Source organism: Odocoileus virginianus, chromosome 12, assembly GCF_023699985.2.
Source record: "Odocoileus virginianus isolate 20LAN1187 ecotype Illinois chromosome 12, Ovbor_1.2, whole genome shotgun sequence".
Lineage (NCBI taxonomy): Eukaryota > Metazoa > Chordata > Mammalia > Artiodactyla > Cervidae > Odocoileus > Odocoileus virginianus.
This window is the reverse complement of record NC_069685.1, coordinates 4,802,641-4,820,689: the sequence shown is the minus strand read 5'-3', so window position 1 is coordinate 4,820,689 and position 18,049 is coordinate 4,802,641. Positions and strand designations below refer to the sequence as shown.

Sequence of the window (18,049 nt, the reverse complement as noted above, 5' to 3'; positions counted from 1 at the left end):
CTGGTCTACCTCCCCTTTCATAATAGACACTCAACACATGTTTGCTGAATGAATGAATCCCAGTGGCATCTTCAGGGGAGACTTCTAGTATTTTCTCTATCCAAAATTTCTGACTGGCTTCTTCTCTCACTGACCCTTCTAAACTCTCCAACAGGAGCTGGTAAGTGTACCTGCCCTTTTAAGGAAAACTCACCCCTGCTGGCTGTCTCTAGGGAGTCACCCCATGAACACCCCACCGAGGTCCACCCCCAGACCTCTTGTCACTTCTTTCTTAGAAAGCAGATTTTAACTGCACTTTATTTTCAATAGCTTTTTCCTTTGTCAAAGTTGTGTGTATTCATTGTGGAAACTTTGACAGTGACAAAAGTACATGAGAAAGAGAATTTTAAATGGAGAATATTTTTGCTCTTTATTCAAAACCTTCTTTAATGTTAAATGATCCTTAGGGCAAGAAAATGAAAAGAACCTGAGTAATTAGATATTATGCATTATGGGAAGAGAAGATATTTTCTGTTCTGTCTTATTCTCATTTAGTTTATCAAAGTCCTGACAACTGCTTTAACCCCCACTGATCTTGTCCTAAACAGTGACTTCATCCACAAGGTATATACAGATATCCAGAAGTTTTCCTGCTTCTCTCATGCTGTCTCTGAAGAGAAAGGGGTTAAAATAAACTGCCTACATAAGATGTAGAAAAATCTATTTATTCTGCCTTATAGAGCAAAGCTTCGAGGGCCTCTTACTTTTTATGTTTGCTTGTTTTTCAGTATCCTTTCTCCTACCTAGAAAAGAAACAGTCCTGGTCACGTACACCTAAATATATTGTCAGCTTTGCAACTCAGTTTCAAAAGACATACTGCAAGAACACCAACCTAAAATTAGAATTTTTCTGTATTTTGGTTCTTAATATTTCTGCCTTGATTACTAAAACTTACCCACTCTGTTCTTTAAAAAACAAAACAAAGCCTTATATTACAAAGGTAATGGATATTTGCTGCAAAATAGTTAGAAAATATTTTAAATGCCCAAAGAATGTGAAAAGCATCAGTGAATCCCATCCTGAGAACCTGGATGGTTCTGGAGCTCTGACTCTGCCTGGGTAAGTGGGTCAGGAAAGAGGAACACAGCCAGTGGTGAATAACCGCGTCCTTGGCGGGGCGGGAATGCCCCAGTCTGGTCACAGAACTCGGGTTCCCCTTGGAAACTGCCTCCCCCACATCCTCTTTCCCCAACCAACCAACTCACCAACCACCCCCTACCCATCTACTCGTTCAGCTAAGCAACAGTACATGGACACACATGCACGCACTCCAAGCCACGTCAAGAGGAAAACTGTCCACCCCAGTCAGTTCCAACCCCCATTTTCACAAGGTTAGACATAAAACCCCAAGGGCCCAGTCTAATTCCCTCTGGAGTGATCAGACGCAAGGAAAGAGACTCCCTTCTACTCTGATGGTAAAAATGGAAAGATGAGCCCTGGAGCCACTAGCTGTGGAGAAAGTTGGTCTCAGAACGAAGGAAAGAGGAAAGCAGGAGCCTGGTTGTGCTGGCGTCCCCCTGCGGGTGTGCCTCATCCCACCAACACCTGTCTGTCCTGCCTTCCCCAGTTTGGATCAGGAGTCCACAAGCTTCCCGGTCTGAGTGGGACACCTTCTAACTGGAACCAAGAGTCTCACTAACAAACACACCAGCATTTAAGGAAACTAGGAGAAGTATATTTCTTTCTTTCTGGGAGAGCATCTTTATTTATTTCTGGGCCTAACCCTGTCCACACCTCACGTCCCCACTCTCGATCTGGCCAGAGACGCAGGTGACCTGCCGCCTCCCTCAGCTCCCCGTCAGCTCTGACGGAGGTCAGGGGACGCGCCCTGGGCGGCGGGAACACGAGCCCTCGCCCAGGGTCTGCTGTGGACGCTGTCGCCCCGGACCCGGAGTTCCCGACTTAGCAGGACTGAAGGGCGGCTCTGAGGAAGGGACGGCGGCGGCAGGGTGTGCCCCCGCGTCAGGCCAGGCCGGCCGCCGCTCCCGCGCGCCGGGGCCAGCAGGGGCCGCTGTGCGCAGCGCGGGCCGCCCTGGGGTCGCCCGGACCCTTCGCCTCACCCCGCGCCTCCCTGTCCGCTGCTGACGCCGGCCGCCAATCCGTGTCCCAGACTGTGGCTCCTCTCGGCCCCTTTCTTTGTCTGGGTTGTTTTGGTTTTGGTTTTCTCTCTTGGCCGTTTGATCCTCACCACTAATCTTGGTTTCTCCCGTTTAACCAGAGAACTCCCTAAGAATTTTTCCTCACGTTTCCCCCCGCCGCCACCCCCAGCCCACTTCGTTCTCGTTGCTCACTTCAGCCCCACTCAGAACACACATCTTGACGTAAGTCTGTGTGGCTGCTTCCTCAGGGATACCTACCCCAGCCCCCTGAGGTGGAAGCTGGGCGGCATAAGCACAGACGAAGGATGGAGCGCCATCTGGGATGGAGCAGGGGTGGGTACCCTCACACCCGGTGGGAAGTCACCCGTCACCACTTGGAACAAGATGGGGACATTTCTGAACAGATTCATGGAGGTTCAAAATAAACAGCTAAGCTGGCTTCACCGACATTCAGTGCAGGCTGGAGAAGAAACAATCCATGTTTTGCACTTGTATCATCACCTTAAATAAATTATTTACTCTTTCGTTAATAAAACTTGTATTTGTTTTCTCCATGAAATCCCCTGCCCAGAGGGCAAAGAAGAGAATCCCAGAGCTGAGGCACCTGTGTATCAGGGAGGAATTAAGTCCAGCCTCTAATTCTAGAGATGAATAAAATTGTTTTTGACAAGATCTATTATTTTTCCTTCACACATGAAGGAGTACAGAGGCAAGCTGGTGTGTTCTCTCTTAGCATCCTTTCTCTAACTCTGTGAAACTGTGTGATCTTTGGGGCCAAGTCACTTCCAGGCTGATCTGTCCCACCACTTCAGCTGCTCATTCTGGTTAAAGCAGGTTGGAAATTCACACGCCAGCCGACTTCAGAGGCTGATCAATGCCATAACTGACCATGTTTTACTCTGGGCAAGACCATGAGGAGCAACTTTGCTCAGCATTTGTCAATGTACTGACTACTTTTTGTGACCTGCAAGAATGCACCCTCGTTCAAGGAAGTCTTCATGCTATCTACATATTATGAACCTGCCAGTCAGCCCCACTCTGTCACAATTAGAATTAAAGGGATGAAGAAAAGTGAGCAATCAGGAAAAACAGACAGTTTCATCTCTAGAATTTCTCCATTTTTACTAAAAAATACTCTTAAAAATTACATTCACATAGATAAACTTTCATTCAATTTAAAAATATTTTGTCAGAAAGAAAAGGACAAAAATGTGTGATAATACCTTTGAGATACTCAGAGAATCCAACTAATTTTTAGTCTAGACAATTTCAGGTAAAACGGGTTCAACTCTATTATAAGAACTTTTTGAATTGATATGGCTTTCTTTATTTTAAGAGGTATATGGAGCAAAAGAATATGATTATGAAGGAAAGAATCCTTTTTAATAGTCATGGAAGTTAAAAGGATTTTCCTTTAGAAAGAGGCATAATTCACCTCTTTACACTTACTCATCAACATTTTAGTAAATATTTCATTGTAAATAAATGTTTATTCTAAATATTGGTATACATTAATTATATAGAAATTAATGTAGAAAATATTCTTTCCTTCTATCTTGTGCTTTTCAATTAAATTTAGAAATACTTTTCAGTATATCACTGCTAAATGAGCAATTTGAATTATACACATGTATGTACTTACTTATTTTTATCAAAAACTATGCAGCTGAGGGTAGAATAATCTATACATACATATTTAACCATGTATACCTGATGCTCGTAAAGCCATAAAGAAAAAGTATTATAAAATATCATTCTCAGCATGCAAAGTGGGAGAAAAAGCCTGAAACCCTCAATCAGTTGTAAAACTTTGATAGCTTTGCAAATCAGTTCTGTTCAGTAGTAATGGGTCCATTTCTTATATGAGGCTTACAAGGTAGAATTTACATATTGCTGGGACAAATGCCAAGTGATAAATATGATATATGATGATCTTACTGACCTCTTGAGAAAATACTTAACACTGCTTGTGACAGCATCCAACAGAATTTTTTAACATTAATATCATTTTTAATTTTAAAGCAGGATACACATATATTAATTATTGCTGCTGCTGCTGCTAAGTCACATCAGTTGTGTCTGACTCTGTGCTATCTCATAGACTGCAGCCCACTAGGCTCTGCCATCCCTGGGATTCTCCAGGCAAGAACACTGGAGTGGGTTGCCATTTCCTTCTCTGTAATTATTGCTAGTCTATCAGATTGTTTTTAAACAATTGTTTTTAAACTTGTTTAAAATTGTTGAATCACTACAATTCCTGCTCTTTCTGAAAACTGACATTTATTAAACATGCAGTTTTCCCACGTTCCTTAGTTATTTGTAATTTCAGAGATTGCACCTAAGTCAGAGGAATACAGAGATCAATCACTACTGGTCTTTACACTGGAAAAGATGGTGTTTACTGTTTGTAGTATCTAGAGACTATTAACTGAGTCCATGCAGACCAAAGAAATACAAAATGTGAATAGGCTTTTTGTAAAAAAAAAAAAAAAAAAGTCCAGTTATTTACCTATAACTTGGCTTCCCAGGTGTCTCAGTGGGTAAAGAATCCACCTGCAAGGCAGGAAACACAGGAGACATGGGTTCGATCCTGGGGTCAGGAAGATCCTCTGGAGTAGGAAATGGCAACCCACTCCAGTATTTCTGCCTGGAGAATCCCATAGACAGAGGAGCCTGGTGGGCTACAGTCCATGGGGTCACAGAGAGTTGGACACGACTGAAGCAACTCAGCATGCAGACACCAGAGGTCAGTGATAATAATGTGATGGGAACAAAGGAGGAGATAGTGAGGCTTCTCCACCTGGAGTCCAACTGGCAAGGGACCCCATCCACCTTTGCTTGTCATAAATAGTTCAACATATATTTCTAATCTTGTAGAGCAATGAAATTAAAGCCTTCATGTGACCGTTAACACTTTGCCTTAAGAATTTAACTTCTTAAAATATAATTTCAAAAAGGGCTTAGAGCATCTATTGAGTTGATTAAAAAGGTTTATTTTATATACTTGTATGGATTGCCATTTCGTGAACATGATATATTATTTAGAAAAGGGCAAAAACCAAAATAAACTAGAAACCTCCTAACAGATATCTAATATAACACCCCCAAAATAACCACCCCCAAAAGGACTAAGAGGAAAGTAAAATTAGGGTGTCAGACAAGACAGTGTCAAAGAGCTGTTCAAAAAAATAAATAATTCAGGCAATTGGTTGGTGGGGTTATGTAATTATTAACAACCAATTTAATTACTTCCATGCCACATTAATATACCATGATCTGGTTATCGAAAGATAGAAGAAATACAGTCTATGAAGCTACTCTGGATTGCTTATTGTAGATCTAAATGGAAAACCCAGATTTCATCCTGAGTGTGAAAAAGCAGCATGCGTAAATGTACTTCAGCAGAAAATGTCACTGTTTTCCTCACAGTGAGAATTGCAGCCATCCTCCCAGCGTGAAGCTACATCTTCTCACTCTACTATATTCAGAATTTGTACAATTCTGATAGAGTTGAAACTAATGTGTACACTTTATGTTGACTCAGCATAAGGAACTTCTTCCAGAGATGGTGAAAACTGAGAGTTTAAACAACCAAAACGAACAACTAGACAGACGTATTTTTAAAGTGCCCCTCTACATTGTCAGAGCTGTGAAGATGATGAGAGGGGCCCATCGCCTCTTGGATGTCAAGACTGACTGCGCTGTGTGCTTCCCAGAGAAAGGAGTCACGTCACTGAGTTCAGACTGAGGTTTTCATACATTTATTACCACAAGTTTCCTGAGGAGTTCAACGAGGCAATGCTGTTAACCTAGCTTGCTTAAGATGTTCAAAACTGCAATAACATGTAAACATCTTGAAAATATTCTAAAGCCACATTATGCTCTGATTGTCCTAATTAGGGCAAATTATTAAGATTTTTAGAAACAATAATCTAAAACATAAAAAATTTAGTTTGGGTTAAAACACAGTTCTCAGAAGGACCATAACCTATGATGCCTTTTGACTGGATAGTAAATAAAATATACAGAGCACTAGAAGCGACCCTTGGTGGTTCTGACCCATACTAGCGTCATATATCTTGCCAGAATAAACTCTATTTTTAAAAGTGCTCTGCACACTGTGCAATTAGAGGGGTTAGTACTTTTCAGATATATATTCAATGACATATTGCTGAAGCTGGCTTCTTCTGGAATTTGAAGTAATTTCACATACTGAATATTTTTACCATATTATGAAATATTGCTTCATCAAATGAGATTCCAAGAACCCCTGTCCTCTGAACTGCTAACGTCCATTATTTGACAGGGTTGGGTGATGTTTGCCTACCTAAGCATTCAGCAAAAATCTTACACAGCTAGCTAGGAGAGAAAAGACTCTTCAGAGAGTCAAAATGTTGATGAGAAACAAAGAAATGAAAGAGGCAGAAATGACAGTTTGGTAAAATGGCAATTCTGGCATAAATATCTGAGAGTCACTGTAGACCACAAGTTGAATACGAATATGCAAAACAGGGGACTTCCCTGGCAGTCCAGTGGTTAAGACTTCACTTTCCAATGCAGGGGCTGCAGGTTTGAGCCCTAGTTGAGAACTAAGATTTCACATGCCTCTTGGCCAACCATGCCCCCCAACCAAAAGCATAAAACAGAAGCAGTGTTGTAACAAATTCAATAAAGACTTTAACAAATGGTGCACATCAGAAAAAGACTTAAGAAAATATGCAAAACAAAAATGCCATATTAGGATGTGCTAAAAAGAATACAACAGACAGATCTGTTGTGGTTCTGTACCATGAAGACTGTTTTTTTGCCAAAGCTCTGCACAGTCCCAGGATGGCGTAAGAGCAGTGGTTAAACACAGCCGGATAGTTCTATTTTTCAGTGGAACAGAAAGATCTCCTTAGCCTGGAGTTCTGCCTTTAAAATTGTGGGCAGAGTTCAGAAGGTAAGGGATTTGGAAAAGGGGGAGGGCAGTTTGTGTCATGCATTAAGGCAGCCTTTCAAACACAAGAACCCAAATTCAGCAGCAAATGTTTGGTGAACCTCAAGCACCCCACCCCACCCCCGCCTCAGTTTACGGGTGGGGAATAAAAGATAGTTTTCATTCTTTGTTTCTTTCCTGGAATAAAATATTGGGTGCTGTGGAAGAGCTCAGGAGTCCTAATTTGCTAGATTGCTTTAAAGGTCAGAATTGGAAAATTAAGGATTAAATGGAGATTGATTTTACGTGAGTGGGAGTGATAAACAGGCCCTTCTGATTTTGTGCCGTCACTTCTAGCAGGAGGATGTCAACAAATACCACGGAGAATGTCATCTCTGACGGACGGGTGTTGGTGTCGAGCACGTCAGACCTGAGCCGGGGGCAGCGAGGTCCTGAATGCGGGGAGAGGCCGCGCCACCCGCACAGAGGGAGCCCGATGCTGTTCTGTTTGTTCCAGCTGACCTTAAAGATCTCCGGGACACAGAAGGTGATAGAAGAAGCCCAGCTGCTCCCATCTACCCACACATCACACGCCAGGGAGGTGTGGCGAGGACAGGAAGAGCCGTGGGGAAGTGGAAATAAGCAGCTGATTTTAGCTGAGAGGAAAACAGTTGATCTTTCATGGAAAATTCCCATTTCTCTGTCACCTGGCCAACTTACGGTCCACACGTCACCAAATAGCCTCCCTTTGACTGTGTATCTCACCCTGCGTCTCACAGCAGGCAGGAACAAGCTTACCACCCGGCCTGGGACGGCATGCACATTGGAACACTTGCTTTGTTTGCTGTCTTTTCCATGACATAACTCACCTTGAGCAAAGTTCCTGCTGAACGTAACTGACCTATCAGAGGACTTGACTAATCAGGAGAAATTATCCAGCTATTTAGGTTGTAAGGTGACCCAAGGTGACCCAGAAGGAAACCAGAGATAAGACAGTGTCCAGTTTTGTACTCGAAGGAATGAAGCAGAAAGGTAACAGGGACTCAGCATGGCCAGAGTGGGGGTCCAGTCACTCAGAGGTCAGCCGAGCGGAGGGAGCACCCCGTGATGAGCCCTGACTGCACCTCGAGGCTCCTCCAGCGATGAGTGGCATCCAGGCCTTTCCCAGCACTTCTCAATCAAGCATTCTTCCAAGTAAAGGTGATGCGTTGGGCGTCGGAAGAGTGGGCGTTGGAAGCGACAGCAAAAGGTTCTTGTGTTTACATTGATTTGAAGTTAATTAAATTCGGATCCTCTTCATCCTCTGTTGGCAGGCCCCGCGGGCTTCCTCCGGGGCTGCTTCTCTTGGAAAGCTTTAGCACATTCAGTTTCAGGATTCATTGTCACTGTAAAAAACAGAACAACAGTGTATTTCCAAGAAGTTCCCGAGAGCTGGTCACTCAGCTATGGAGGTGATCAGGAGAGTATAAACAGTCAGGGAGCCAACGGTGTCCAGATTACAATTTCCCAAACAAAGGTCGGTTTGGATTTTACATTTGAACCCTGAGGAGGAAATCTAGAAAAGCCAAGACATAATCCCTAGCTCTTGCAGTAATATCCCTCCCCAGGGCTGACACAGAGAGAACCAGATGGAGCTGGGGTTCCCCCTTTAATTAAATCTAATCCCATTTCTATGAATAGATGCCAAACTGCCTTTTTCTTCCTTTAGAAAAAAAAAATTTCCATGTGTTATTTTCTCCCAGAGCTTGTGGTCCTGGCATGGTTTCAAAAGCCCGTTTTGTGCACATCCACAGAGGATCTGGAGGGGCCTTCTCGGCGCCGTTTAGAATTCAATCACCAGGCATCTTGGGGCGTGAGGAGACATAAGCTATGGACGTGGTATCTGCACATGGCCGAACCGGCAGGCTCATTTCTGCTCGTGTTTCTAACGTGGCCACCTTGGCCACACCTCTGGCTCTGCGGCTCTTTCCCTGTGAGACCACGCTTCTACCCAAGTCTCCTGGAAAGCAGACCATTCGACCTCCTCACTCCCTTCTTTTTTTGACTTTTGAGTCCCTGCAACCAAATTCTAGCATGTCTCTACTTAAAGTGACCTGTGTCTGAATGATGATTATCAGGGTCCAGTGTCACCTTTGCTCAGAGGCATGGGAGGCTGCGACAGATCGTGCTCTCCAGACTCCAACTTCAGTGCTCACCTGTTCAATGCTCACCAGGTGTTTCCAAAGGGTCAGTGGAGCAACTTGATAGATGATAGACAGATAGATGGATAGGTACACAGATCTAACCAAGAAAGGGAAGGGGAGACGTGTCTACTTGTGTCTGGGTCTGTGTAGTGAAGGCAGGGAGGAAGCTTGTGACCAGGAGGTCTGATCGATGGGAAAGAAGGGGCGAGGCGGACATGAAGAAAAGGACAACTTCTGTAGCAAACCTTATTTCATGGAAACCTGATTGAAAATGAAGACATTCTTTATCTGAAGAGCAGGCCTAACAACCCATTTCACAAGTCACCCTGCACACCTCTTAAACTAGGCAAGGAGACTTCATTTCTTGGAAATTGGGTGGGAGCAAGATAATATTTCTAAGATCCAGGAGTTCATCTCTACAGAGCATAAGTCTCTGAATTGCATGTTTTTCTTTCGTGGCCTTATCTTGACATCCCAGCTACTCTAGGCAGACCCAAACACAAGGCTTACAGCAAAAGGCACAATCCCTCTTTTGTCCACAAGGCTGATCTGTGTCCAGCAGTTACAGGAAAAGTGATTTTTGAAATTAATTATATTATTGTAACTAATATATTACTATAAAACCAATCCATATTCACTGTTGAAAATAGAAAATACAAATAAGCAATATAAAAGTACTAACAATCTCACGGCAGTTAACATTTTGGTGTTTACTTTTCAAAATTTTTTTCTGTGATAATGATATATATATATATCTTGTACAAAAATGGAATCATATTATGCATATTGAAATGTAATCTGCTTTTTTCACTCTCATTCATCTACAGACCTCTTTCCTGGCTAATGAATATGCCATATCTTTTAGTGACTACAGAGCACACCATTGTCTCACTAGATTAAAAAAAAATTAGGCATATCCTTATTGTTAAACATTTAAGCTATTTCCAATTTTTAGTTTTCATTTATTATAAAAATTGCTACATCTTTGCATGCTTCCAGTTGTTAGCTTTGCATAAATATCTAAGAGGAATTACTAGGTTAAAATGTATGCAATTTTAAAGCTTAGCCAGTCCACTGTGACCCCCCCCTTCCCTAAAAATTTACCTTCTCCTGACACTTTCCTTTAGGGAAATATCCTTTCCCCAACATTCTCTCTAATATTATTATTTTCCGTTTTTGTAAACTTAATAGGTGAAAATAATATAATATTTACCTTAATGTCCTCTTGTGTTAATTTTTGTGTTACTAGGAAGACTAAAGATTTTTTCAAGGCTCTGTTGGTAATTTTAACTTCTTCTTCTGCCAAATTGCTTATTACCATTCTTTGCTCATATGGGACAATTGCCTTCTTATTGATTTATGTATTAGCAACAGCAGTCATTTTTCTTCATCACACATACTGCACATGCTTTCCCCTAGTTTGTCATTTTCCTCCTACTTTTATTTATTGTGCTTTTTAGAAATTTTTCAAAAAGTAATCTTTATGATTTTTAAAAAGACTGGCTACAGAAATAAAGAGCATTGAGCATAACTGTTTATCTTAAAGTAATGTCATTCAAAGAGCCAGGAAATTTTAAGTATGTTAAATTCTCTTCTTGCAATTTTGACACATTTATTTGTGTTTTTTGAAGTACAGAAAATTTGAGTTTTTAAGGTAGTTAAGTCTATTCTTTTCTGATGCAGTTTCTGACTTTTCAGCCAGTCCTTGCTTAACAATTATAATAATATTTATCTATAATTTTTCTGAATTTTTCCTTTCTTTTTCACATTTAAACTTATCTGGAGTCTATTCTAATCTAAAGTGTGAGTTCTAAATTTTCCCTCCAAATGTTAGTCAGTTGTCTTAAGATTAGTTATTGAATACTCCACTTGCTATGATTTGTTACTTTTAGAGTATATTAAATGTTTACATATACCAGAGGCTGTTTTGAATACTCTATTCCACTAAAACTTATTTAGCTCTGAGTGTACACAGTTTTAATTATTGGACATTTTCCCTGCAAATCCACCCACCTATACAGGATTGTTCTTTTTCCTTCTTTTAGAGTTACCCTGGCTATTTGTGCCCAAGTATCCTTCCAGATGAAATGCCCATTGGGCTCTTTAAGACACTAAGTTGAATCTAAATGCAGATTTTTTAAATGTTGAGTCTTTCATTCGGACACAGTATGTGTCTATTTGTTTAAATCTTTTATGTTCCTCCATAAAAATCTGAACACTTTCTCTTTCTAGTACCCCATACATCTTTTGATTAAGCTTTTGCCTGGGGATTCCTCTTCATGGGCCTCTTTCCTGGTTGAGCCAATGCTGGCACGTGTTCACGGGGCTTTTTGTGCACAGGGTCAGGTGACCAGAGCTTGACTCAGGGCTCAGCCACTTCCTTGGCTGTGTGACCTTGGGCAAACAAACATTCCTCAGCTCAAATGTTCTGTTCTCATCTTGTCTGCAAAACATACCTAATAATACCATGTACCTTAGTGGGGTACTGGAAAAAAATCAATGAGGAAAAGTAAGTAAAGCTCAATACCAAGGGCCTGACCTCCAGACACAGGAACCTATGCTCTGATGGTGAAGATTCTACACTAGTGAACGTTCGTCCATCAAACCTGACCTTGAACGTTGTTTCACATATCCAAAGGCTTTAAGAAACTATCTTCCAAAACAAATACAATTTCTTTTTTAAAAAAATAATTTTATCTTATTTATTTTGGGTGTTGCGGGCCTTCACTGCTGTTTTCTCTAACTGTGGCGAGCAGGGGCTCCTCCCCAGCTGCAGGCCATGGGCTTCTCACTGCCGTGGCTCCTCTTGTTGGAGAGCATGGGCTGAAGGGCACAAGGGTTTCCACATGCGGCGCTCGGGGTTAGTCATTATGGCTCACAAGCTCCAGAGCAGAGGCTCAGTAAATCAGTTGCGGCACACTGCTTTAGTTGCTTTGCGGCATGTGGGGTCTTCCCAGACCAGGATTCGAACCTGTGTCTCCTGCATTGACAAGAAGGTTCTTTACCACTGAGCCACCAAGGAAGCCCCCAAACTTGCAATTTCTGAAGAGAATGTACTTCACCGTGGTTTCTTCAGAACATGCTACAAGGATCATGAAGGCTTAGCATGTGAGAGTGTCTACCAACCAGAACACTTTCATTTAAAGCATCAGAGAGCACAAGACTCCATGCATGATATTTACATGTGGAGCTCACGTGCTTATGGATCTGGGCATTGTGACAGCGTCCCCAGATACAGTCCCAGTGGGGATACAAGTTGCTTCAGCTGCGGGGCATCAGGTCATTCCTAGGGTCACAGCTCTCACATGGGATGGCTGCAGGTGGTGTGAGGGCCATCAGGCCTGTTAGCGCCTCAGCAACCCAGACCTGGCCCCCACCCACACCCGAGCCTGGAGGCATTATTCTCTCTCCTGCTCATTCCTTTAAATGTGTTCCCTGCTGTCTTTGTGGCTATTTATCATCTCTGTGAAATGATCGAATCAGCCCAGGCGTTTTCAGTTCTGGCAAATCCTAGAGTTCCCTGTTAAAAATATCTTGGCAGACTGCCACAGAATTGCAACAAACAAAACCAGTGATCCTGCTTCAAACCTCTATTGCTTGCCTTGATGGTAATTCGTATGGTTTTAGTCACTTATCTGTGACAGTGGCATGAGTGAGTGATTTTTCTCGGAGTGTTAGATAGGTATTTTAAGAATGTGGGACAGCTTTCCCCAAGGCTGTATAGTAACAGGCCTCCAAACTTTAAAAACCAATTGAACTGATTGAAAAGCATCATCTGGTGATTTTTAAGAAAGTATTTAATGGAACGCCACCAGTCAAATGAGGAAGCGCAATTCTGACACCTTGTTTCCTAACTGTCCCTTCGTTGCAGTCAGGATCTGTTAAGCCATCTCTGCCCTTCTGACCAATTTATCTTGTAACAGTCCCTCTTTCTGACAGCAGCCAATGTTCTGTCTTCCAAGATGCAATAAACCTATGCTAAACCTTTCTCTAGTTATGATGCTCTCTCACTTGGCTTTGAGGGAGTGCAGAGTTCAATTTAGCACGAAATCATGTTAACAGTTGCTCATGCCCTCTTCCTTCTCATCAGTAGCACGTCCCTTCTCCTTCCCGTAAGAGGCCTGGCCCGGGTGGAATTATAGAGACACGCATCTGGCTGACATCAGAGCCAGACCTAGAACTGGTCCAAGACACATAGATCATGTCCACAGTGTAGACACAATCTGGGCCACTGTTCAAGCAAGGCTGTGGTTGATTGGATTTAGCACATCTCCTCTCACCCCGCACACACACGTATGAGACGCACACAGACCCGCAGGTCAGCCATTTCACTGGAGGTTGGCATGCTGCAGGATTATAAACTGCTACTTTGTACCCCTCATGATACTGAGCTTGGATTTGAGGGAAATCAGTTGGTGCTTAATATACTTAATGTGTAATACTTGTTGATTTTTAAATGACTTTTGGGACTAGAGAGAAAAAGAGGGAAGAAACCCATAAAGTAATTGGAAGTGGCCACAGAGATTTACTGCAGTGGAGAGCCCAAAAGAGTTCACACAAAACTGCTGCTTTCTGGCAATTCATGGTTCAGTCTTGTCAATGACCACACTGCATGATGGACTCATTGGCCACCAAAGACTTTCATAGATCAGTCTCATGGTGGCTGGCTTTCTTGCTGCTAAAGGTTCTTTTAAAAAAAGCTCTAATGTGTCTTTTCATTTTTGGAATATCTCTTTTGTTTTACTAATTAATCAAAGAAAATGAAAATGCAACTTTCAAAGAAATTCTTCTCTAGATAGTGCTTCATCATAAACTTGCTGTGTAAACTTGGACAAATTACTTAACCTCTCTGAGTTCCAGGTTTACTCAGATGGCTTATATTCATCTTTAGCTGGTTGTCTTGACATGATGTGGACTATGCCAGGCAAATATTAGGCACTCAATAAATATATCATGAAAAACTACAGCCATGATTGTATTTTCTCAAAAAGAAAGAAAGAAAGAAAAACAAAGAGAAGGGAAGAAACAGGAAAAATTTTAAAAATTCTCTATTAAGCTAACCTGGATTTTCCTGAAAAATACTGAAGTGATACATTTTTACAACATTATTGAGCTCAGACATGAATCATAAAATGAATAACAGAATTATTTCAAAACCAGAATATTGTTACTTACCTTCTCTGACTTGGTTAATTTCCTAGGCAGTAGTACCTAGGCATCCGACATCTAGAATAAATGTCTCATTATTTTGTTATTATCGTACTTTCAAAATTATAAATCTGCTTCGATGAAACCAAATCTAATTTCTCCCTAATCTTTCCCAATGCTGTTATTCAATGTAAAATCATCACTGTGGCCAACAGGCATAAAGGGAAAGAAGACAGGCACTTGGCTAATATTTGCAATTCCTTCTCTGAGATTATTCACTTAAGCTTACAGAGACAGAAACACCAAGCTTTCAGGAAATTGTCTGGTTACAAAGGCCTCGGGAAGAAGGAAGAGGCTGCCCAGACTAAAAGCACCAGGATGAAAGGAATTCTATCTTGCTTCTGCCACTATCCGAGGTATCCGAAAAGGTATGGTAAGGGTGGGGGTAGACAATAAGGGAGTGAATTCTTTACAGAAAGTTTAAACAATAATAAAACCAACTCAGTGGATCTCTTTCTGTTTTTACCATGCACTGACAACGTTGGACAATGTCAGGGATGAAATTCTCTTCAACTCCAGCACAGACCTCTGCTCAGCCCTGCCCACCCCTTGGACACTGTTCCACTGATGCTGTTCCCAGTTCCTCAGACATGGCCTGGCACATAACAAGTATGAACTACAGGAGAACATGCTAAGGTGGGAAATAAGGATATAGAATCCTCCTTCTCCCATAATTCCTTTGCTGTCTTTACCCATTGATTTTTTTGAAAACATGAAAGCCATACTGCAAAATTCCCATTGTACCTTGTACATCTCTCGCCCTTACCAAAATCCTGTGCTAATTTTTAGATTCCATAGCTCAAAGAAAATGTCCACTCAGTGAGGATAAGGCAATAATGGGAAAAGTTCTGGAAGACCTCAGATTATAGACCCAAACAAGAGAAGGTTGAAGGGTTGAAGTCTTTGATGCACAACATAGAGGATGAAGTGTAGGTTGGTGACCAGATCAACTCCTCTTTCCCAGGAGCACAGTGGACTTTATGGATATCAGAGGCTCTGTGTCAGGGTGTCTCCCTAGCATCAAGTAAATGGACTCCAGAAGTCTTAGTTGCTCATCCTCCTGCTAATCTAAGCAGGATGGAAAAGTGTGCTTTCCATCACTTTTTCCATCTGTAACTTCAATCTCCAGTGACTTCTATGTACAGCAAATCCCCTACATACAAAGCTTCAAGATGCAAACTTTCAAAGATGTGAGCACACATTCGAATGTCTAATCACATAATTAGTTCACATATCTGGTGCATACTGTCAAATATGTGCAATCTCTCCAGGAGGCTGTGCTCTTGTGCATGTTGTTGTATAGTACCACACAGAGTACAGTGATACAGGATCCTTATGTCAAGCCTAGGACGTCAGGAAGCAAACGCAGAAGCAGTGGTATATAGGTGATTGTGTTAGTTGGGTATGTGAAGCAGTAGAATCACCTGTATGTTGCTGAGATGGTAAAGAAAGAAACCACTGGGGACTTGAGGTACTGGTTGTCAGAAGAGGCTAACTGTAAGAAAGGTCCCATTCTGGCGGGGGATGTCACAGTGGGGAAGGCTGTGTATCTGGGGACTGGGGAGTATGGGATTTCTCTGTACTTCTGTTCGATTTTGCTGTGAACCTAAATTTGCTCAAAACAGAAGATTAAAAAAAAAAAGCTGACTGGAAGGGATGGAGAGAACAATTGCCAGAGCATAAAAGAAATCGTTTCACTTGCATGGTGCTTTGAAACTTCCAAAATGTTTTTTTCAAGATACGAAGATTGAACCTTACAAAGTTCAGGTGACTTGTCTTAGCACAAAGAACAGATGAGCATCCAAATCAGGTCTTAAAACCAGCCATCTGATTCTAAGCCCAAAGACCAATGCAGTTGCCACTATATCTCTAAAGATTCACAAGCTGTCAGAGAAAAAAGGACCTTCCTTCTGTCCTGGATTAGATATTCCAAATAAATGTTTCCTCAATTATCAATGTAATGAAGGCAATTAAAAAAAAGAGATGTAAATAAAATCATGATGGGAAAGAAAGATTATACAAACTGTGAGATAATCCACACTATGTACCCTTTCAGACCCTCCAAACTTCTAAAATGGCTATTCTGAAATCATCAATATGAATGGAACCTATGCTGATAGTGGATGGGGAACTTAAAAGTCTCCAGATCATTCCTAGGGAATTAAACAAATTCATGATTTCTCAGAATTGGCAAGCTCCAAAAAGAAGTCCCCAGGGAGACCAGGGGCAAAAATAATGCTTCATGTAGTGGATGAGCCTCGGCCTTGGGACACAGGCGCATTAACCCAGAAGGCAGTGAGTTTATGTACATCAGTTCTAACTTTTTAATAATAATTAAAAATAATATTAACTAAGAGCTAATTTTGTACCAAGATTTGTTCTAAGTGCTTTGTACTCTTAAGAGTTTTAGTGAATAAAAACTAAATTTGCTTTGCAATATCAAGATACCCTTTGAAGTAATCAGACAGTGTCTCCAACTCCAAAGACTGGGGACTTGCCACTTTCGGTTCTATAACTCTGGGCCTGGTTTCATCAAGAAAGAATAAAGTGATGGCCTGAGAGCTGTCTTGTGAATTAAAACAGAAAGCTCTGCACCAACAGAGGAATGTAGACATTCCCTTTAAAAACAATAATTGAGTATAAACCAGCTCTCCAAATAGGTTAAAGCTTTTTGCCTTACAGGTGAAATGTGGTAGAACTTATTTCAGAGACCAGCCTCTCAATATTTCAAGCAAGTGTGACTTCTAAAAAGTTTTTACCATCATATAATTTCTAACATTAAGCCTCTCCTATGTTGCCAATAATTTCAAAGAACAAAAGCCAGGTATATAAAAACCAATGACATTTCACATCTTTAGAAGGTGCCCATCAGAGATTCAATAATAAGATACTTACAGGCGTTTAATGGTGATCTGAGCCCCATGCTAGACACACAAAGATGTTCATTTTAGGTAAAAATGCAAGGAAAATATTTCTTGGTAATGTGCTTTGTGATAATCTCGCTAGCATATTTTCTTTTATCTGCTTGTTAATGTCTGATAACTCATTTAAATAGGACAGACTCTCACCTGAACCAGTGATGAGTTTTAATATGCAAGCACCTACAGAGGGAGCAATGACTGACATCTACAATAAGATGTAGATTCTGCATCAGAGCGGAGGTTTGGCCCAGTAAGACTGTGGTGGCCTGATTTCTCAGGCAAGGTTTAGCAGAAGAAGCAGAACAAGTCAGACAAACATCTGACTGCCTCAGTCACTGTCTAGTAACCAGTCTTTCCCTGCGACACGCCGGCTTCAGGAACTGCTTATGAAAAGTGACTACACTCTGGACAGAATTAAGGTGACTAGTGTAGGCCCTCTGGTTAACCTGGAGGGAGAGGGGGTGGGTATTTATGCTGCTTTGAAAATTTATTCTCATGGAAGTGTGACATCTCAGTTACGGGCTCAGTCCAGTTCGCCGCTCACTGGTCATCTGAGAGTCACCCCATCGACAATTCAGCGCCCCCGCCCCACCGAACCACAGCCCTGCTCCACAGAGTGAGTCCCTGACTTGCTGAATCATCAATCCTACTTCCTACCAGCATGTCCCAAGTCCTGACTG

At 41.7% G+C, this 18,049-nt stretch overlaps 1 protein-coding gene across 3 annotated transcripts in view; it reads right to left on the bottom strand.

The window, feature by feature from the left end:
- Positions 1 to 5,884: 5,884 nt before the first annotated feature.
- TMEM154 (transmembrane protein 154) overlaps positions 5,885 to 18,049 on the bottom strand; it is a 51,188-nt gene continuing 39,023 nt past the window's right edge. For 2 of the 3 annotated variants that reach the window (XM_070474749.1, XM_070474748.1), the window contains one exon: positions 11,912 to 12,220. In XM_070474749.1, coding sequence (XP_070330850.1) covers positions 12,109 to 12,220 — 112 coding nt within the window. In that variant the 3' untranslated portion in view covers positions 11,912 to 12,108. Of the gene's footprint in view, positions 8,443 to 11,911; positions 12,221 to 18,049 lie in introns of those variants that run through there. The other variant, XM_070474750.1, reaches the window with a different exon arrangement.